Source organism: Sebastes fasciatus, chromosome 2 (genome assembly GCF_043250625.1).
Source record: "Sebastes fasciatus isolate fSebFas1 chromosome 2, fSebFas1.pri, whole genome shotgun sequence".
In the NCBI taxonomy this organism is placed as follows: Eukaryota; Metazoa; Chordata; class Actinopteri; order Perciformes; family Sebastidae; genus Sebastes; species Sebastes fasciatus.
The window spans coordinates 3,966,075-3,988,186 of record NC_133796.1 but is presented as its reverse complement, the minus strand read 5'-3'; the positions used below and the strand labels follow the sequence as shown (position 1 = coordinate 3,988,186).

At 43.1% G+C, this 22,112-nt stretch overlaps 1 protein-coding gene and 1 pseudogene across 1 annotated transcript; one reads left to right on the top strand and one right to left on the bottom strand.

Annotated features, from left to right (window-relative positions):
• The first annotated feature begins 778 nt into the window (after positions 1 to 778).
• Positions 779 to 17,099, top strand: LOC141761527 (brevican core protein-like). Its single transcript, XM_074624897.1, has 17 exons — positions 779 to 869; positions 953 to 1,077; positions 2,310 to 2,601; positions 2,722 to 2,896; positions 3,247 to 3,374; positions 3,479 to 3,772; positions 5,037 to 5,270; positions 5,375 to 5,549; positions 5,638 to 5,765; positions 6,081 to 6,374; positions 6,567 to 8,465; positions 9,075 to 9,152; positions 11,680 to 11,838; positions 11,999 to 12,081; positions 14,272 to 14,416; positions 16,626 to 16,807; positions 16,901 to 17,099. The coding sequence occupies exons 1-17, from the start codon at positions 779 to 781 to the stop codon at positions 16,901 to 16,903; spliced, it is 4,485 nt and encodes a 1,494-aa protein (XP_074480998.1). The 3' UTR covers positions 16,904 to 17,099.
• Positions 17,100 to 18,229: 1,130 nt separating this feature from the next.
• On the bottom strand, positions 18,230 to 18,849 carry LOC141761522 (uncharacterized; annotated as a pseudogene).
• Between the last annotated feature and the right edge of the window lie 3,263 nt (positions 18,850 to 22,112).

Here is a 22,112-nt window from a genome sequence, read left to right as displayed (position 1 = left end):
TACGCCCCCGACTCCGGCGGTGTGAAACGGACTTGAGAGCAAGTCAAAAAATAAATATAAAAACTTTTAGCAATACAGCTATAAACTCTCTGTGCATTATGTCAGTATGGAGGACAAAACCTACCAAAATAAAAAATAAATAAATAAAAATAAACAAATAAATTAAATAAATAAAAAAATAAAAGGGAAAATAAACAGAAAAGTAAATATATAAGGAAATTAATACAAAGATGAGTGAATAAAGACGCAAATTAAAACTGAAAATTTCAATTTATGTCATATTTTATCAATTAACTAATGGCTACATTTATTTTTAATATTATTTTTGCTACATTTAATGAAATATGTATTCATTCATCGAGTCATGTATTTATTTATTCATTTATTTCTTTTTATTTTGGCAGGTTCCGTCCTCCATACATCCGTTTCATGCTCTCTATTGGAACTATGTTAAACTGCATCATCCCTATTAAATTAAATAAATAAATTCAAATCCACACCTTTATTTATTACCATTATATTTTCATGCACTACTGCACTAGAATGAGAAAATATTTCCTTTTACATTTTTTTAACTGAATTAGCCAAAATAGAAGTAGCATCAACTTTTACATCCCATTATCAACGGGAGGTTGATATTGTCTGTAGGAAAATAAAATATATTGAGATTTATTGAATTCTTAATGTTCTGTGTGATGATGTAACATAGAGTTTGACTCGTGATCATATTTACTTGGATTTTTGCTAATTTTCCTTTTTTTTAAATTTCAGGTTAAACATGATTGTGAGGTGGATCTTGTTGCAGTCTGTGTGTCTACATGTCATCTCAGCAGCCTTTGATAACATTTATGAAGAGCACCCCTTATTGGGTAAGAACGCATATGTATGAGGTGCATCTAATAATTTATTAGATGCCTTTTGTTTTGACCCCAAAAAAATCATTGGAGCTTAGTGTGTGGTCACTGCCATGTTATCTCCTCCACAGACCCGGAGGATGTGCTGAGTGTGAGCATTCCTCTGGAGGAGCCACAGCGTCCTCTACTGGGAGCATCGCTGGTACTACCGTGTTACTTCGAGGTGAGCTTTTATTTATTTTGAAAACCAGTATGTTTTCTACTGTATATTCCAGTTAATGTATATATGGATTTGCATTCTCAGGTTGTGGACAAAGCCACCGTTTACATAAATTAAATATTTAGTAATCAATATATTAACACTGAAGCAAACTCCTACATGAAATGTGGAAGGGGTTGATCGGTTGAGCTTTTTGGCTCTATTGTTTTGGTTTTTCAGTCTCAGTGCTCACATTAACCCTCTGAGACCTGCGGGATCACGGCCAATCTTGACCTACTTTACTGTCTAACACAAACTAGAGACCTGGAGCATTCAGAGGATGGATGGCTTTCCTAGCTAGATTGATCAATAAGGGGGTTTCTGAGCAGTTTACACAACAGAAGTGCTCGCCATCCAATCGCCGAAAAATGCAATTCTTGCAGAAATCTCCAAATGTCAAAAGTTTTTGATACCAAATCACAGCATGGCTTTTTCTACGGTGTTCCTCAAGGTCTTGGTGTCTTAATGTGGTATTTTGGAGGGATTATTGATCACTTTTTTTTTTATCAATTCTCAGTTAAATTTAGCACCAAATCTGTGTAACAAATGGTTTCAATCCAAAAATTGCTGCAACAACTTATGAGTTGTAATGTTCTAAGCCCTTATACACTTTTACAATTTATTTGAAATAATTAACTAATTAATCAATTCATGTTTATTTCTGATTTATGACTAGAACAACTTGATACACAGTGTTGAGCTGCATCTCAAATTAATCTTCAGGTTCCCAGCTTTCAGATGATGTACATCACTTCTATGTGACATCTACTGTTGACCTGCTATCTCCCCCTAAAGACACCCTGGACCCCCCTAAAAAAAGACAGAAACGGGTCTATTGTGGGTCTCAGAGGGTTAACTTTATTTCCAGCACCAGGCTCTGATAAGGCCACTGTACACTACCTGCCCAGCACCAAATGGGAGACAGACACAGTTAGAGATTAGCTGGTGAAAAAGTTAAACATCCAGCAGCTAAAGAGACAGATATTTTCCCAAAGGAGTTGGTAGAGACCAAAAACAGAGCAAAAAAGGAGAATGAATATTGGACTTAAATTCGTTAAAGAGGACAAAAACACGACTCTAAATGAATGTTGCCCTGTGTCTGCTGGATGTATAAATAGGCAACAGTTTGTGTTTGTGTGTCGTAAGTTACTGGACTGAAATTGGTGGTGAATGGTGTTGTTGTTTCCCCTGTATAGGACCACACTGTCCCCGACCCAGGAGCTCCCACCATCGCTCCCCTCGCCCATCGTATCAAATGGAGCCTCGTCACCAAACAAAAAGTCACTCCTATCCTGGTGGCCTTGGAAGGACAGGTGCGTATCAGGGAGAGCTACCTGGACAGAGTTCATCTGGTCGGCTACTCCGTGACTTCTACGGACGCCAGCATCAAGATATCCGAGCTGCGGTCCAGCGACTCAGGAGTCTACCGCTGTGAGGTTCAGCACGGCATCGAGGACAACCACGACATCGTCGACGTGCAGGTTCAAGGTATGGAATGGCCTGTTGTAGGCTTTCTGAGTACCGTCTTGTACCGTGTGGTATTTTAGCATTAAAAGATGTTACTTAATTAGATCTTGGTTAAACTAAACTACTTGTTTATCTCTCTAGGTATGGTGTTCCACTACCGGCCCATCATGGGACGCTACACTTTGACTTTTGAAAAGGCGACGGCAGCATGCACCCAGAACAACGCGGTCGTGGCTTCACCTGAACAGCTTCAAGCGGCCTACGATGATGGATTAAACCAGTGTGACGCTGGCTGGCTCTCTGACCACACAGTCAGGTCGGTTTGTCAACAACTCTCTGTTACCTACCTCTGTTTAACACAGCGGGTAGAGCAACGGGACACATTCAGGGTTCTAACTTGACTCTCAAACAAGTAGCAAGAATATACAGTATACTGTATAAAAGTCTCCAACAAACACCTAAAATGCTAGCCATTCAAATGCCACCTCTTTTGCAAGCTCAAATCCATTGCTGTCATGTAAAAACATGGCTAGTGTGTGCTTGAGAGTACCAACAGGAAGAGTTTTCAAAATCATCCGTTTGCAAGTTCATATTCTAATTTTGCAGTACAGTGTACAGTATTTCAGATTGGACACCAAAGCTTATTCTAATTTAATTTAACCAAAGGTACCCGATCCATGATCCTCGTGAGAACTGCCACGGTGACAAAGAGGATCAGCCCGGGGTCAGGACATACGGAGAGAGAGAACTCACTGAGACTTATGATGTCTACTGCTTCACTGAGAAGATGACAGGTACACTGAGATGACATCAACGCTGCAATGTCTCTGTTTGTGACTGTTTCAAAGCTCATTCTTTGATTATTTTTACTGAATTGAACCTCTCTTATCTGATACAGGCAGAGTTTTCCACACCGCTTCTGCAGAGAAGTTCACCTACTCTGAGGCCGTGGTGGCCTGCTCCAATCAGGGAGCTCAGCTGGCCACCACCGGTCAGCTCTACCTGGCCTGGCAGGGTGGGATGGACGTCTGCAACGCCGGCTGGCTGGGAGACAGGAGCGTCCGCTACCCAATCAACATCGCTCGGCTGCGGTGTGGAGGGGGTCTGCTGGGGGTGCAAACTGTTTACCTCCACAAAAACCAGACAGGATACCCACTTCCTGAGTCCCGCCACGACGCCTTCTGCTACACAGGTGGGCCGACATTTAGACAAATAGTGATACTGAAAGTGCTGTTTCAGTAGCCTCTAGAACCCGAGAGCCCCCCAGTACCGGAGGCAACATGTGACATTGTTATTTCATAATCATATTTATAGAACATATGAATGTTATACCGTTTTGAAAACCTGGGGTCTTCAGCTTTCAGAATCCGTAAACCAAGTGTATGTAGTCTGAACTATGTGTTATTACCAAGTATTTTAACTATAAAGTCGTACAGAAATAAACTTCTTAAATATAAGAACAAGTTGTGATCAAAGGATCAGATATAATTTTCTCATAAATCTACTCTTTCATGCTTGGTATCATTGAAAACCAGAAATTCTGAGCTTTCCAACGGACTTTTAACGCACACCACGTTTCACATACACAGCCACGGACACAGCGGGTGAAACGTAGCCGTCAAACTTCACATTTTACAGTCACACTCTGCTCCTCAAACTGACACAAATCTATGTTCTTGTCAAAGTACTTCACCTAGGCATAGGTTGGAATAAAAAATATGGAGAGCGCCTGAGTATATCTTTATAAATTATATCATAGATGTTGTATTTTAGTGTATTTTCATCAAATTTATAGTTACAGTTGTAGTCAAAGATTAATAGTAGAACACATTCAGTTGCATCATTGTCTGTGGGATCTTGGTTTTAATGGTGATATTGCCTTTGAAAGTAATATTTTATACTAGGCGAGGATAAAAAAATTTTTTTTATTGCCTCTCCATTGGAATCTCCATGGTAAAATAGTTTAGTTTACTTTCAATTTATTCATATTCCTTAGCTTCTTACCTTTCAAATGAGAACAAGTATATGCATATAAGCCTTATGGTTGAGGAGCTACTCCTGCTTAATTTTGGGTAGTTATTTTCGGTGTTTTAAATTAAAATATTCACACGTTTTTGAGAGGCTAGTCAAAGATTCTAATGCCAAGAGATTGACCGTTTATATTAAAAGGTTATACTATCTGATTTGGCAGAAAAGACTGTGCTTTTAGAGGGAGCTTTCAGCATCAAAGAGGATTCTGCTTGGAGACCAAATGCTCCCTTAACGAACAAATGCATGAACACTGAATCTTAGTAAAGACATGGAGGGAGCTACTGTGTGAGGAGTAAACTTCTGTGCAGTTTGAATCTGTGAAACAGAGAATATGATAACAAGAGATTAAAGCCCAACTTGTGAACCAACAGAGCCACAGCTACAGGAAAGACTTCTCACTAATCTCTCTCCTCAATGACCTCCAGAGTCCCCTGATGAGGAAGGTTCAGGCATCACAAAAGAGGGATGCGTCGTGCCGAGTGTTGCCAGGGTGACGCTGAGCCCAGAGGTGTTCTTCTGGAGGACGCCCACAGAGAGCGAGGCGGTCGGAGAGGTGGAGACTCAGCAGCCAACCGTTGTTGACGAAGAGATAAAGCCGGCCGCCGCCCTGCCCGACGTAGGCAGAGAGCCCAGCGAAGGCTTTGTGATGCCTCGAACTGGTCAGTGATACTGAACCTCTGATCCGTGTTATGATTAACTGTAACTTCACATAGAAAGTCCAGTAAGTGTTCCTAATAATAAAGTCCCTTGTTTCTCTGTGCAGGTGTGGTCTTCCATTATCGCTCAGGCTCCAGCCGCTACGCCTTCACCTTCGCCGAGGCCCAGTTGGCCTGCCAGAGTGTCGGAGCCTCCATCGCCACACCGGAGCAGCTGCAGGCAGCGTATGAGGCTGGATATCACCAGTGTAATGCAGGATGGGTATTGGACCAGACCGTGAGGTAAATCTGAAATCTATTTTCAGAGCAGGTAGAGAGATTCATGTCCCAAAGACAATACATCATCTGATCACGACTTCTCTTTTTCTAGGTATCCCATTGTTTTCCCTCGAGATGCGTGCGCTGGAAATCTGGGGGATCAACCTGGAGTTCGGTCAAATGGTTTGAGGCCAGCAGACGAGAGATATGATGTGTACTGCTACATTGATGGGCTCAAAGGTAAGAAGAAAACACTGTTTAGCTTGTAAAATTACTAGGGCTGTCAAAGTTAACGTGATAATAACACAAATTTGTTTTAACGCACACATTTTTTTAACACATTAACGCAACTTGCGATATTTAGGTTGTAGCGGGCTCAGTTTTTAAGCTAGAGTGAAGATACTGATATCATATGAAACTAGAAAACTTAAGGTATCCATTGATACCAACCATGTCATACTACCTTGTAGCAAAGGAGGTAAAATAACGCTCCAAACTAAGCTACATTTTGGACTTCTTTTTCACCATCTTGACATCTCCTCATCTGCTCCACAGGTGAGGTTTTCCATGTGGGCTCCGCTGAGGGATTCACCTACGTTGAGGCCGTTTCTAGCTGTCAAGAGCACAACGCCGTACTGGCCTCCACCGGAGAGCTCTATGCAGCCTGGAAAATGGGTCTGGACAAGTGCCGTGCTGGATGGCTAGTGGACCGTAGTGTCCGCTATCCCATCAACAACCCCAGCATTGAGTGTGGAGCTGGGAAATCAGGAGTATACACTGTGTACTCTCACCCCAGCCAGACAAGCTTCCATGAACTTGACGCCAGATTTGATGTGTACTGTTTCAGAGGTAAATGATTGACTGTTGTCTAACGGGCATTCAGAATATTTATTTTCATCATCAATTATTCATTCATCGTTTTACTCTTGTTTTTACTGGCCTGAATATCACAGATATCCAGGAGGCCCTCATTAACCCAACATCAACTACTAATCTGTTGACACTTGGTAAGCTCGATTTACATTGTGAACAAATGACTTTCTTACTTGTGCAAATGTCCCTTTTATTTCCAATGTCCCTCACTCTTTTTTCTGTATGTCCCTTCAGCTGTTCCTTCCGTCTTCACTCCCAGCCCTGTGGAGACATCGAGCTCTGCCTCAGGCTCAGAAAACGTCAGCTCAGGGTCTGTGGTTGATGGTGCCTCTGGGGGTCACTCTGGAGACTTGTCTGGATCTGGAGACCAGGTAATCTCTGGAGATCTGTCTGGATCTGGAGACCTGTCTGGTTCTGGAGACAGGGTGATCTCTGGAGGTCTGTCTGGATCTGGGAACCAGTCTGGTTCTGGAGATCAGGTCACCTCTGGAGATATATCTGGTTCTGGTGACCTGTCTGCTTCTGGAGACTTGTCTGGTTCTGGAGACCTGTCTGGTTCTGGAGACTTGTCTGCTTCTGGAGGCTTGTCTGCTTCTGGAGACCTGTCTGGTTCTGGAGACCTGTCTGGTTCTGGAGACTTGTCTGCTTCTGGAGGCTTGTCTGCTTCTGGAGACCTGTCTGGTTCTGGAGACCTGTCTGGTTCTGGAGACCTGTCTGGTTCTGGAGACTTGTCTGCTTCTGGAGGCTTGTCTGCTTCTGGAGACCTGTCTGGTTCTGGAGACCTGTCTGCTTCTGGAGGCTTGTCTGCTTCTGGAGACTTGTCTGGTTCTGGAGACTTGTCTAGTTCTGGAGACATGTCTGGATCTGGAGACCTGGCCGGCAGTGCCAGTGCTGAGCTGCCCAGAGGAGCATCAGGTTCCAGCAGTGCAGACGCTTCTGGATCAGGTCTCAGTGGAGAAGGATCCGGCATCACTGTTGTATTTTCAGGCAGCGACAGCATTGTCTCTGGAGAGGGTTCAGCTTCAGGAGGACTCCAAGAAGCCGGAGAGGGTAGCGCAGGGATCTTTATCTTCCCTTCATCTGAATCAGGCTCTGGAGCGTTCGGTGGTAGCGGGGACCTGTCCGGATCTGGATCTGGTTTCAGCTCTGGGGAGAGTGGTTCTTCCATAGACAGCTTCGGGGAAAGTGGACAGTTCTCTGGCACGTCGTCCGGTTTCCTCACCGGACAGGACTTTTCTGGGTTCAGTGGTTTCCCATCAGGATTCTCCTCTGGAAGTGCTAGTGGACACTCAGGAGAGCTTTCGGGAAGTGGAGACGCTCAGATCTTACTGATAGACGGTGAACTGATCGACGCGTCCACCCCTATTACCGACAAGGAGCATGAGCTTGGTGGAGGCCAACTAGCGTTCAGTGGCTCTGGAGATATTTCAGGATCTGGGATTCTCAGTGGCTCAGCCTCTGGAAGTGACTCTGAGTTCTTCTCAGGTGTGACCTTAGTGGGGTCAGGGTTCACTGAACGTACAGTGTCATCCTCTGGAGAGCAAGAGGCCTCTGGGTTTCTAATCTACAGCTCTGGACAGGGAAGTGGTGAACATTTATCGGGATCTGGAAGCTCAAGTTTCCTCTCTGGGTCTGGATCGGGAATGTCTGGATCAGGACTGTCTGGATCCGAGTCCTCAACAAGTGGAGAAGAAGGCAGTGTTACATTTTTGACTGAGGATTTTATAACAGAGGTATCCGGAGACACTACATTGTCTCCGGAGCTTGGACAGGGGTCAGTGGAGTACAGCAGAGAAGGAAGAAGTAGTAGTAACAGCGGCTACACCACAGCCAGCGGCTCTTCTTCAGGAACTTCCTCTGGAGATCTGCCACAGGTGGAAGTGCTGCCCTCTCCATCCAGTGAGCGGGCACTGACAGAGAGCACCACAGGACCAGAGGAGGCCGTTAGTGAGGATAAACCGTCACAGACCCCTGATGACGTCCCCCCTGTGCTTGCCCCCACTGGACTGGCGGCTCCTCCCACTGCAACTACACCAGGCGTTGTTGAAGAAACTGAACCAGCGAAGGGTAGGTCAACCTATTCTTATTTATTTTTTTCATCATTTCATTAGTTGCAAAATATGATCTTTTTCACACTTTGTTGTCCTGTTTCCTGAGATCAAACGTAGAGGGATGATGCATCCTCGCAGCTCACTGCTGGAGGCTGAAATGAGTAGTTGATTAATCAATAAGTCCGATCAAAATGAGTAATATAATACAACTGCACAAGGATGGGAAAACAGCTGATCGAACTGCAGGACGCTGAAAGAGTTTTTAAAGGGCCATAAAAGCCAAGGACCAGACAGAATCCTGGGCCATGTCTTAAATGAAATGCTCCCTCCAAAAGGCAACTATACTTACATTTTTTTCACGGCCCATTGACCTGCATCACAGCACCACTGCTGTGATTATACTTTTAGGTCGATGCATCTGGGAGCTGTGTTCAAGTGTTACAAAATTACAGTACAAAAATACATAAACATGGATTTTGATGAAAACTGGAGGGAGGATGACTTCAGGTGTTGCGCTATGGAGTCAGAAAGGGCACTGCTACACCAGCACTTGAAAGATTGATTCATCTCTCTTTTGAAAGTAGTACTAGTGTATGTCATTGATTGATTTCACCTGTTCTTCCAGGTGGTTTTAACCCATGTGAACCGGACCCCTGTGGTGCTGCTTCATGCACAATAAAGGACGGGGTAGCTTTCTGCCACGGTAAGTCCCAAAACGGTTGCATTAAAGGTCCCATATTGTAAAAAGTGAGATTTTGAACATGTCTTTTATATTATAAAGCAAGTTTAAGTGATTTATAAATACTGTAAACCATCAAAACGCTCAATATACGAAGAAATACACACAGCCCGTATTCAGAAATTGTTCGTTTGAAACAAGCCGCTAGGATTTCTGTCCATTTGTGATGTCACAAATATACAATATTTACACGGTTTTAAGTGTAAACATTCTAAATGTGTCCCAGTTTATTTCCTGTTGCAGTGGATGTAAATAACAGCAGCTGACAGGAAGTAAACATGGATCCAAGCTGTTGCCTAGCAATGCAATCCCGTTGCAATTCCGTTGAAATGCACTAAAACGGAGCGTTTCAGACAGAGGGTGAATACAGGCATATTCAGACGGACAGTATGAGGAAAATAAAGTTTTTTTTTAACATTAAAGCATGTAAACATGTTCTAGTAGAAACACAAACTACAAGTATGAACCTGAAAATGAACAGGATATGGGACCTTTAAGTGAAATTTTTTCACTCTTCTCATTTCTTTCTCTGAAAACTACTGAATTCAATGTTGTGTGATGCGCTTCTCTGTATGTCCTTGTTGTTGAGCACTTTGCATGTTTTATATTGTTGGTCTGCATTCTGTTTATTAATCAGCTTGTTGGTTATATTTTCAGATACATCTTTAACTGGTTGTGATTATATTGACTGTTCATGAATCAGCATCACTAGACTTACCAAAGATCTTTTTTCTCTCCCTGCTGTTCTGTCCTGACTGTGTTTCGCATCATAATCAATGTTTTGTGATTTCCTTGTGTTCATGATGTCTGTGTCTGGCTATGGGTCTCTGTGTTTGTTGTTTGTTGTTTGGGTGCTTGTCAAATACGTACCAGCTCTGCTCTGAGGTTGTACAGCCTCCGTGTTACACGTGTTATCACAGTTGTCTTCAGCCTATATGTTGTTTTTGGTCTGCTGTGCCAGTACGCCGCCTCCGCTCTGCTGTACAGTATGCATGCTAAACCCGGAGCAACATATGTGCTTTCTGGCACCATATGGATGCTCTCTGGAATATGAATACTGATCTTCTGCTGCAACTAATCACAGATTCAAACATAAACTTACTGCAGATATTACAATTCTTTGCAGAAATGTGGTATATTTTAGTGAATATCATCATCATTTGGTGACGTTAAAGACCTCAAATAATAAGATTGATCAAAAACAAAGAGACTTAGATGATGATGAATCAGTGTGCAGTTAAGTTTAATTTGGATCAGAGGTTGCAGCAGCTACAGTATTGTCCACTAACTTGTCAGTCCTGAGGTGTGATAGTCCTTCTATCACACCTTGCTGACCAACCTCCCATCCCCACCCCCCATGCTGAAACAGTAGTGTCACACCGCCCCCTTTTTTGCAGAGGTAGATGTGTGCCATCCCAACCCTTGTGCCAACGGAGCGACCTGTGTGGAGAGCGCAGACTCTTACAAATGCTTATGCCTGCCCAGCTACGGAGGAGAACGCTGTGAGATCGGTATGAGATCAGCTTCAGCTTATAACTACTAACAACAGCCTCTCAAAAACAACTGAAGAGAGACTGAGAGATGCTAAACATCACCAGCCGACAGCATTGTTACTCGCTGTGGCTCGTCCCGGTGGTCCAGCAGTTGAAAGATGCTCAACGTGTAGCTGTGATGTTGCCATGGGAACCTGTTGTCCAATAAGGGCAAAAAACATTAAAGTATCTAAAGGGTCAGTTCAACCCAATCACAAAAAGAACATATTTGGCTGACCAAGTACTGCAGTGATTGTTCAGTGTTTTACTGCTCAAAACAGTGAACAATTGACTCTTTGTTAAAAGAGAAAAACAAAGTTTTCAAGGTAACATCATCAACATCATTTTGGGAGTGAAGTATTCCTTTAAGGTGTTTTCAGAAAGAAAGTGGGAAAATATGATTTTATGTCATTTGGGTGAACCGACCGTTTAAATAAAGTCATCAAGGTGGAGCAAGAGAATGAATGAAGCCTTTGAATGTTACAGTAAAAGGAAATTCACAATCACATTACAGTTGGGCAGGGCTCTCCCAGCTGAAGTGAAGCATTATGTATAGTTTTCCATTCTGCATCGGGACGTTGGTTTTGTACGTCAGGAGGAAGCACTGGCCGTCGTCAGACAGACCGCCTGAGGGCATCGCAGTGGGAAAATATGCTCCTCACTGACTCACTAGACAAGTTCTGAATATGTAAAACTGAAACACTACATGGGTTGTGAACAATGTCAAGCACTTTATCAGCTGCTCAAACACTAACACATAGCAGAAAGAATGATAAGAATACATCTCATCATCAGATGCTGTGCTTTAGTTTTCCAACCCATTTGTAGTCGTCTGAGTTATTTTGGATCCCTAAAAATATACTAAACTATACTGTATATATAAACGTATATTTAGGTGAAAGTGCATTCAGAGTGCCATACATTGAATGGATGTTGACTCTTTGGTGTTGCGGCTGCAGATGAGCAGCAGTGTGAAGACGGTTGGACTAAGTTTCAGGGGAACTGCTACCTGAACTTCGCTGACAGAGAGATGTGGCTGGAGGCAGAGCTGCGCTGCCGGGACCTGAACGCCCACCTGGTCAGCATCATCACCCCAGAGGAGCAGAACTTTGTCAACTGTGAGTGCATAACATGTGCTTTATGTGTGTGTGTGTGTGTGTGTGTGTGTGTGTGTGTGTGTGTGTGTGTGTGTGTGTGTGTGTGTGTGTGTGTGTGTGTGTGTGTGTGTTCATAGAGGTGGAGACGATGAAAAATAAAGCCACTTTTTTTCTCCCAAAGTGAACGCACAGGATTACCAGTGGATCGGGCTGACGGACAAGACAGTAGAGCATGACTTCCGCTGGACAGATGGCACTCCACGGGTGAGTGAGGACTTTACACTGGTGTGTTGCTCCAGTTATAGGCAGGGCAAAGTATAGTATAGTATAGTATAGTATAGTATAGTATAGTATAGTATAGTATAGTATAGTGTAGTATAGTATAGTATAGTATAGTTTAGTATAGTATTGTACAGTATAGTATAGTGGAGTTTGGTTTGTAAACCCTTAAAACAAAGTCTACCTGCGACCCCTTGTCACAGGTTGTATACAGTATGACTACAGGTGTTGGTCAGTTCAAAGAGTGATGTTTCTCTCCCAGAAGGAAACTCTTCAAGGCATGGATGAAAAACTGAACAGGCCTACCGGGCACAGGCCCAAGAGCCCAAGGAGTCAGGGGGCCCCTGGGCCAAAACCTCTGTATGAAGTGTTAATATACAAATAAAAATAGACACAAAACAACCACAAAGACACGCAAAACAACCTCAAAGAGAAACAAAACAACCACAAAGACACGCAAAACAACCTCAAAGAGAAACAAAACAACCACAAAGACACGCAAAACAACCTCAAAGAGAAACAAAACAACCACAAAGACACGCAAAACAACCTCAAAGAGAAACAAAACAACCACAAAGACACGCAAAACAACCTCAAAGAGAAACAAAACAACCACAAAGACACGCAAAACAACCTCAAAGAGAAACAAAACTACCACAAAGAGATGCAAAATGTCCACAAAGAGACACAAAATGACTACAAACAGTTGCAAAACACCTACAAATAAGCAAAACAGCTGCAAAAAGACGTAAAACAACTGCAAAAGAGACCTTAAACGACTATAAAGAGATGTAAAACCACTAGAAAGACACGCAAAACAGCCACAAAAAGACGTAAAACAACTGCAAAAGAGACCCAAAATGACTATAAAGAGATGCAAAATGACTACAAAGAGATTCAAAGCGACTACAAAGAGGAGTAAAACGACTACAAAGAGATAAAAAAACGACTATAAAGAGATGCATTGATTAACCACAGAGTGGTTAATCAATGTCATGTCTTGAGACCCCCTGTGGTGGTCCTGACCCCAAGGTTGGGAACCACTGGTGTACTGTATTGTAGAATAGCGTAACATATCGCAGTGCAGTATAGTGTAATGAGCTAAATTCCTGACCCACTCGCCCCTGTCCGTGGGTTTTCTCCATGGTGGATGGATACAGCATGTTAAATCAGCCGTGCTGCCAGTTGGTCTCAGTGACCAGCCACAAAAACATCAACACAAACATCTCAGACATCTTTCCTCCACAGACTTTATAGACATTATAGAAGAGACACTAACTGCAAACAAGGTAATTTATCACTCTTTGTTTATACTTGACGCCTCAGGGAAGCTGCATTATTAATCACCCATTAATCTAACCCAACACAGACTATGCTTTAATTAACTAATAGCTCTATATTGACTTGCATTTAACTTTGCACCAGATAAACAATGTTAGTTCATTTTGGAGACGTCTGTGCGTTTCACTAAACAACTAAAGGAATGAAAATTGCTGTTTGCACATGTGTGATAAGAGTTTGTCTGAGCAGATGAATGCCAAAACAAGCACTGAAATAGCACCGCACCATCTGCTCTGCATAAACACAATCTCAGCTGCAACGCTCCACCCACCTCAACACAGGATGGTTTATTTAAAGGCATGAATTTACCAAACAGGTGCAAGAACAAAAAGAAATTGACTTCATTACCAGGCGTTCAAATGGGAAACAGCACTGAGTTTAAAAAACGGTGAAGATTTTTCAACTCTGGAAAGATGCAGCAAAAGTTGAGCCCGGTTTAACTGGCTGGAGTTGGAGTTGCTAGAGTCTTCTGTATCAGAACGCCTGTAGCGATTGGGCTGCATTTTTTCATGCAGTGCTAAAGTCTGTGCTTTAAGGACGGGGTTTGCCTGAAACAAACTACTTTGTACTAAGTATCATGCAACAACAGTTCAAATAGGGATAGTGGTGCACATTTTTGGACATTCTCTCTTTAAAGGCATTCATAATGTTGCAGTAGTTTGGACACATGAAGGGTGAAGTTGTGTGAAGTTTGAAAAACAAGATGAAAAAGTTCAAATCCTGCTTACTTACAGTGCAGAATGATGACCAAGAAACTTTGCGGGCCCTCTTACCTGTTCTCTGTAGGTAGTTGTAGTAAAGTATGTTTCCACTTCTTCCTCCTCTCTTCTTCAGCAATACGAGAACTGGAAGCCGGACCAGCCGGATAATTACTTCCACTCTGGAGAAGACTGTGTGGTGATGATCTGGCACGAGAACGGCCAGTGGAACGACGTGCCCTGCAACTATCACCTGCCGTTTACCTGCAAGAAAGGCCCAGGTGTGTTGGATCAGACCTAACATCTGTAACGGAGGCTTTAAAGGTCACATATTATACTCCATTTAAACTAGTTATTATAGGTCTCAGACACCTCCAAACCATGTCTCTGAAGTTTTTTTTCAAAAAAACAATCAGATCATGCATTCCAGCATGTCTCTATAACCTCTGTTTCAGCCCATTTCCAAAAGTGCTGATTTCTGTGTCTGTAGCCTCTGTCTCCTCCCACTCTGCTCTGATTGGTCAGCGTTTTCTGTCAATCAAACGTCCTCAACAACAGCGTCACCCTCCCCCTCCCTCCCGGAGAAGCTCTCTCTCTCTCTGAGAGAGAGACGAGTGGAGAGATAGCAGCTAGAATAAAGTTTATAAACCACTTTAAAGTTTATAAACCAGAAACTTCACCCAGCGCACGTTACCGGAGGAATCTGATCAGAAATCGGCGACACATGATGAACATCTGCGGTCCAGATTCCAGGTTTTCCTGACGGTTTCGCTCAGGTAAATAATGCTGTTTATAGCTCTGTTAGTTAGCTCAGTGTTTACCTCATGCATCAACTCTGTAAACCGTAAACATACACTCTGTTTTACGTCTGTCTTTACAGATCCATCTGTGAGAAATGACCGACAGAATCATCCCAGAGGAGAGCAGACAGCTGTGGGCAGATGGCTCTGTTTACATGGAGATACAAAGCTAACCCGGTAGCATGTAGCTAACCCGTTAGCATGTAGCTACATGCTAACGGGTTAGCTACATGCTACCGCTATGACACGGTGTGTAAACACAGCGACCATCAGGGTGGAAAATAGAAGATGTGAAACAGTAGTCAGTTCATTATTTCTGCTAAAAGATAAATGTATGGAAGATCAGAGTAATGGTATATTATTTACAGTAGTAGCTGTCTCTGTGTTACCATGACTACAGACCACCGGAGCTTAGCTTACCATAGTTTACCAGAGCTGAAGACTTTCTCCTGTACCATGTTAACTTAACTAACAGGTGAGATGATTACAAATGCTGTGAATAATTAATATTGTCATCTGTCTACTCAAATAAAGTTTGACTGTGAAACAGAAATGTGTTGTGTTGCTTACAAGTCACTATTTACTACCTGTAATCTGCTACATGCATGACATCAAATATATATAATATATAAATATCATCTGTTTAAACAGTGTAATTACATAAAGCCTTTGTGAAAGAACATGTTATATTTAGATGATGGGAGTACATGAAGCCTGTTCTGCTGGTTCTTGCAGACTAACTGTAGGGAGCTACTTTGCTCAAGTTAGGTTGAGGAGGAGAGACAGTGACGCGCTGTGGGCCGGGGTCAGCTACTGAAGGTTCTGCTCTGGTTCGACCAGGAAACCCTCACGTGACTTGCATTCCCTAATGACGTCAAGATACAAGGAAAAAAGCGAATTTTTTTTCTGCACCCATTTCCGGACAAACGGAGGAGGAGAAAAAGAGAGAGGATGGTCTTTTATGATACTATGGTGGCCTGTAGACACACTGGGGACAGATATTGATGTTTAAAAGACATGGAAAAGTGCATTTTGCATAATAGGTGACCTTTAAAGCTGTGTTGAATGATTTTTGGAAACTAGGTATAAAAACACATCAAGATAAGGTGACAGGTCATGAATATTATCGCCTTATAAAGTTGCTATGTTATTACACATCCTGCAGATGTGGTCTGCTGGATGTTACACTTTATTCACCAGCTAATTGCTAACTTTGTCTGCTGTTTGGTGCTGGGGAGGTAGCATACAATGGGCTTATCAAAGATAGAATATCTCTGCCTTTAACTAATAGATATCACCATCAGACTTCCCCACTTGATAACTTACATTGAGACAATTATTTTTTGTATTGCAAGTTTTTCAGAAATTAAATGTTTAAATAAGCAAATGAGGCATTATCTAATGATAACTTTTGCTGAACTTAGGAGAAATATACAGACACAAATAGACAAAGTAGTAAAATAAACACCTAAATGTGTATTTAGGATGTTTTTTTCAACTAATCTGAAGTTATTAAGAGCAAAATAGCCCCAAAACTCTGACCAGTGCATGAAAAACAAAGTTTTTGCCTGTAGTGTCTAGCCTTCATGTAGTTTTGATGACTGCAGTACTCCCTACTGTACTGAAAGTACTCAACACAAGAGACACATGGTTTGATATGACGCCTTGTGGCCTCTGGTTCTGTCCTCAGTGTCCTGCGGCGCCCCGCCGAAGGTGGAGAACGCCTACATGTTTGGAAACAGGAGGGAGGAATACCCGGTCAAATCCATCATCCGGTATCAGTGCAGCCCAGGGTTTAGACAGCGCCACCCTCCGGTGGTTCACTGTAAGGCAGACGGGCAGTGGGAGAAACCCCAAGTGGAATGTATCAAGGTGAGTGTAGTTTGTAGAAAAAGCTCCCTGACAGGTAAAAACAGGTGTGATATTATTTGAACTCACTCTCGGTGTGTTTGTCCCTCTCCGCAGTGAAAGCCAGATGAAGAATACAGCGGAGGAGAAGCAGGAGTCTGACAAGCTTCACTAAAAAGGAAAAAAAGAGGAATTACTATTTATACAGTGCCTTCAGAAAGTATTCAGACCCCTTCACTTTTTTCACATTTTGTTATGTTGCAGCCTTATGCTAAAATCGATAAAATTACTTTTTTTCCTCATCAATCTACACACAATACACCATCATGACAAAGTTGAAACAAATTTATTAAAAAGGAAAAACTGAAATATCACATTGACTTAAAGGGACTATTTGTAACTTTCAGAAATGCTTCTTAACAGCGACACCTGTGGCCGTGAAATCAACGAAAGTCAGCGTCGGGCTCGCGCTTGCTCGCTCTCAATATACCTGAACGAGCATCACTCAAAACAGTGAGGCGACACACGTCAGCTAAAACCACAATATCACTCTATATTTCAGCTGCTTGGCAGTAATGTTAGCTGACCAGATGAAGGTCTCTCCATGAACATGATTTAGATCTGATCCTAGTGTTGGCTTTTCCTGCCTAAGTGCAGGCTGAGGCAGCGGGGCTCTGCAGCGTGTCTCCCTGCTCTCTCCGCCCGCAGCCGGAGAGAGCAGAGGAGACACCAGCATCCGGTCGGTAACGAGAAGACAACGTAAATCTCTGTAGAGCTCCATCACTTCACAAGACACGGAAAACCTCTGTTGGTCTGGAGGAGCTGCAGCAGTTATTTCTGCACAAACTTCCCCTGTACATTCACTAGATATTCTCAGAGCTAAACTAACTCTTCTGCAGTGTGTAGTGAGCGCGCGTTCACGTCTAGAGGTGGAGCGAGCTGAGCTGTCTGAGTGAAGGCGAGCAGGCAGAGGAGGAGGGTACAGCGGCTACACGCGAACGCGCATATGCGAGCGCGCATGTGTGACGACCCGCTACATTTATACGCGTACAAAGTTACAAATAGTCCCTTTAAGTATTCAGACCCTTTACTCAGTATTGAGTTGAAGCAACTTTGGCAGCGATTACAGCATTGAGTCTTCTTGGGTATGACGCGACAAGCTCTGCACACCTGGATTTGGGGAGTTTCTGCCATTCTTCTCTGCAGATCCTCTCAAGTTCTGTCAGGTTGGATGGGGACCGTCGGTGGACAGACATTTTCAGGTCTCTCCAGAGATGTTCGATTGGGTTCAAGTGAGGGCTCTGGCTGGGCCACTCAAGGACATTCACAGAGTTGTCCCTAAGCCACTCCTGAGTTGTCTTGGCTGTGTGCTTAGGGTCATTGTCCTGTTGGAAGGTGAATCTTCGGCCCAGTCTGAGGTCCAGAGCGCTCTGGACCAGGTTTTCATTAAGAATATCTCTGTACTTTGCTCCGTTCAGCTTTCCCTTGATCCTGACTAGTCTCCCAGTCCCTGCCGCTGAAAAACACCCCCAAAGCATGATGTTGCCACCACCATGCTTCACCGTTGGGATGGTATTGGGCAGGTGATGAGCGGTGCCTGGATTCCTCCAGATATAATGCTTAGAAATTGAGGCTAAACAGTTCAATCTTGGTTTCATCAGACCAGAGAATCTTGTTTCTCACAGTCTGAGTGTCCTTTAGGTGCCTTTTTGCAAACTCCAAGCGGGCTTTCATGTCCATCTGGCCACTCTGCCATAAAGCCCAGATGGGTGAAGTGTTGCAGTGATGGTTGTCCTACAAGAATTTTCTCCCATCTCCAAACAGGATCTCTGGAGCTCAGCCAGAGTGACCTTTGGGTTCTTGGTCACCTCCCTTACCAAGGCCCTTTTCCCCCGATTGCTCAGTTTGGCTGGGCGGCCAGCTCTAGTGAGAGTCCTGGTTGTTCCAAACTTCGACCATTTAAGAATTATGGAGGTCACTGTGCTCTTGGGGACCTTCAAGGCTGCAGAATTTTTTTGTAGCCTTCCCCAGATCTGTGCCTCGACACAATCCTGTCTCTGAGCTCTTCAGGCATTTCCTTCCACTTCATGGTTTGGTTTTTGCTCTGATATGCATTATCAGCTGTGAGACCTTATATAAACAAGTGTGTGCCTTTCCAAATCATGTCCGATCAATTGAATTTACCACAGGTGGACTCCAGTCAAGGTGGAGAAACATCTCAAGGATGATCGAGGGAAATGGGAGGCACCTGAGCTAAATTTCAAGTGTCATAGCAAAGGGTCTGAATACTTATGTCAATGTGATATTTCAGTTTTTCCTTTTTAATACATTTGCAAAAAATTCTAAAATTCTGTTTCCACTTTGTCATTGTGGTGTATTGCGTGTAGATTGATGAGGAAAAAAAGTAATTTTATCGATTTTAGCATAAGGCTGCAACATAACAAAATGTGAAAAAAGTGAAGGGGTCTGAATACTTTCTGAAGGCACTGTATATTATTATATATTTAATATTATTATTATTATTTAAGAACCTTTGCAGCACACGGAAATCCATTTTCCATTTTAGTGAAGATGATCTGAAGGGTTAAATTGTTGGAAGGCTACATCCTGGTTCGACCCCGTCCCTCATAATATATGTAATTATTATATAAAATAATTTAAGTGCTCTGAGTTTATTTGTATCGTGTGTGTTGTAATATAATTTTGTTTGGTGATACTTTGTTCCACATGAGTTTTATAGAAGGCAGCATCTGTCTGGCTCACTGTAGTCTGCTGTAGACAGTTGGTGGATGTTGGTGGCACTTCAGGATTTGCTGTAAAACTGTTTTATGGTGTGAGACATCAAAACGTTATGTTTGTTTACCCGTGTGGCACCGCTTATCGTTCTATCTGTCAGAAGAAAAACACAGCTGGGGGGGAGACTCCTTTGGAAAAGTTAAAAGGGAAATACTAGTGTTTTTTAAAGTTCACATCAATCGTCCCAGTCCCCCTCTGGTTTCTGTCCTTCCTGCTGGTTTCTGCACTCAGTCTGTGTAGTTAAAGATTTCATTTTGAAGAAGCCGTTTCTTCCTGTAATACAGCATGAAAAGCAACACAGCACGAGACTATCCATGCAGGGAACGGGGTGAAGGATTTGGGATTATTTCACATCTTTAAAGTGGTTTTATTGGACGTGATAAGCGGGCAAGATGACCTCCCGAGATGAATGGAAACAAGAAAAGAGCAGACTAAACTTAGCCGTAGAGAGAAAGCAAACAAATCCAACAAATAGTATAGACGGGTTTCTTTCTGTGCAACGTCATCACAGAGATGTGCGCGCAGTTAAGGGGCAGAAAGCACGACGTGTCTGGCAGAGCCAAGCTCTAAAGCAGAGATGACGAGGAGTTGTTGCTCTACCAACCAAAGAAAAGATGGATGTAAAATGTTTAATATTCTGAGGGCATCACATGCCTTTACTAAAAACAGAAGGAGATTATGGATCCAGGGCGCCTGGGTTAGCTCAGTTGGTAGAGCGGGCGTCCATGTATTAAGGCTTGGTCCTGACCGCGGCGGCCCGGGTTCGAATCCGGCCTGTGGCCCTTTCCGCATCCACTCTCTCTCTCCCCCCTTTCAAGACTCTATCCACTGTCCTGTCAATAATAAAAAAAATGGAAAATGCCCCCAAAAAAATAACTTTAAAAAAAAAAGAGATTATGGATCCAGACCTGGTGGGCAAAAGCAGCGGGTGGTCATGGCAGTGGGTGGTCATGGCGAGCTGTCATGCTCCACAGATCGATGAAAATGAACTGATCAACAACAGGGTGATCAACCCACACTCTGAGGAAATATTTATATATGTTTAGCAACTATGCCTTAAAACTTAAAAGTGATCCAGGACTTGGCCCTAAATTGTTATAGTGTTGCGCGACTACGTATTGACGGTTAACTACAATCTTGTGACCGTTTGCCCCCTGAATGTGCACTCAGTAATGTTTGTATACAAGAAACCCGTCTATAGTAAAACAGTGGTATAAAGCAGAGACTTCTGGTCAATGTGAATACACAACCTTTTATTTATTGATTCCACGCAGTGACAGAGTCTCTGCTGGACTGAGTGCTTGTTATAAAAGAGAGAGATTCAGTCCTGTTACGAGACAGCATCAGCAACACACAGCCAGACTGACTAGACTCTACTAGCTCCATTATTCATATTTAATGTGCAGAGGATTAAACTGCCTGTGACCTCTCAGTTTATCATGTTGGCTGGTTCAAGTCTTTTGTTTTCTGTGTGTTTTAGTTGTCATCATCTTCCACGAGGCTGTGCAGTGCACAGTGTTTCTGTGGATCAAGTTTCAGTATAATGAACCTGTTATTTATTTCATTGTGTAACCACAGAGGAAGAAACCTTATTGTAAACATTACAGTGTTGTTGTTTTTTCCCAACTTTGACTGCTTTCATTTGTGCACTTGTTTTGTGTCATTGTTGCTGTATTTGGGGGCTGTGCCTCCTTCAGACATACTGTCACCTGATAAACCAAAGACTGAGAGTTCAGTTTACACTCTGTACTGTACATATGTCTGCTTTAGCCATATTTTACGGACTTATTTAACGTATGTCTGTCAATATTTTCTATTTTACTTATTGTCAATAAATCCCATGAAAAGACCAAAACCTAAAGTCTACTAACTAACTAAAGTACTGTGTGTGTATCAAAGCCTGATATCCTTTGATAAGCCTTCTTCCTCTGTGCCATAGAGCGCCATTGTTGTCCAAAAACTATTAAAAACACATCAATGAGCCACACAAGACGTGTTTCCATTCAATTGTCAAGAAAATTTTAAGCAAACTTTTTTAAAGGGACTGTTTGTAAGTTTTTAAGCGTATAAATGTAGCGGGTCGGCACACATGCGCGTTCGCATATGCGCGCTCGCGTGTGGCCGGAGCCTCGTCTCCGCTGCCTGCTCTCCTTCACTCAGACGGCGCGCGCGTCCTCGCTGTCTCGCTCCACCTCTAGACGTGAACGCGCGCTCACTCCTCACTGCAGAAGAGTTAGTTTAGCTCTGAGAATATCTAGTGAATGTACAGGGGACGTTTGTGCAGAAATAACTGCTGCAGCTCCTCCAGACCAACAGAGGTTTCCCGTGTCTTGTGAAGTGACGGAGCTCTTCAGAGAGTTACGTTGTCTTCTCGTTACCGACCGGGTGCCGGTGTCTCCTCTGCTCTCTCCGGCTGTGGGCGGAGAGAGCAGGGAGACACGCTGCAGAGCCCCGCTGCTTCAGCCTGCACTTAGGCAGGAAAAGCCAACACTAGGATCAGATCTAAATCATGTTCATGGAGAGACCTTCGTCT

Excerpts from the sequence above, each read along its gene's own strand:
- LOC141761527 (XM_074624897.1), top strand. The coding sequence starts at position 779 with ATGATTGTGAGGTGGATCTTGTTGCAGTCTGTGTGTCTACATGTCATC. Across the intron at positions 2,602-2,721 it reads CGTCGACGTGCAGGTTCAAG|GTATGGTGTTCCACTACCGG; the intron begins GTATGGAATGGC and ends TTATCTCTCTAG. Across the intron at positions 6,375-6,566 it reads TGATGTGTACTGTTTCAGAG|CTTACTTGTGCAAATGTCCC; the intron begins GTAAATGATTGA and ends ACAAATGACTTT.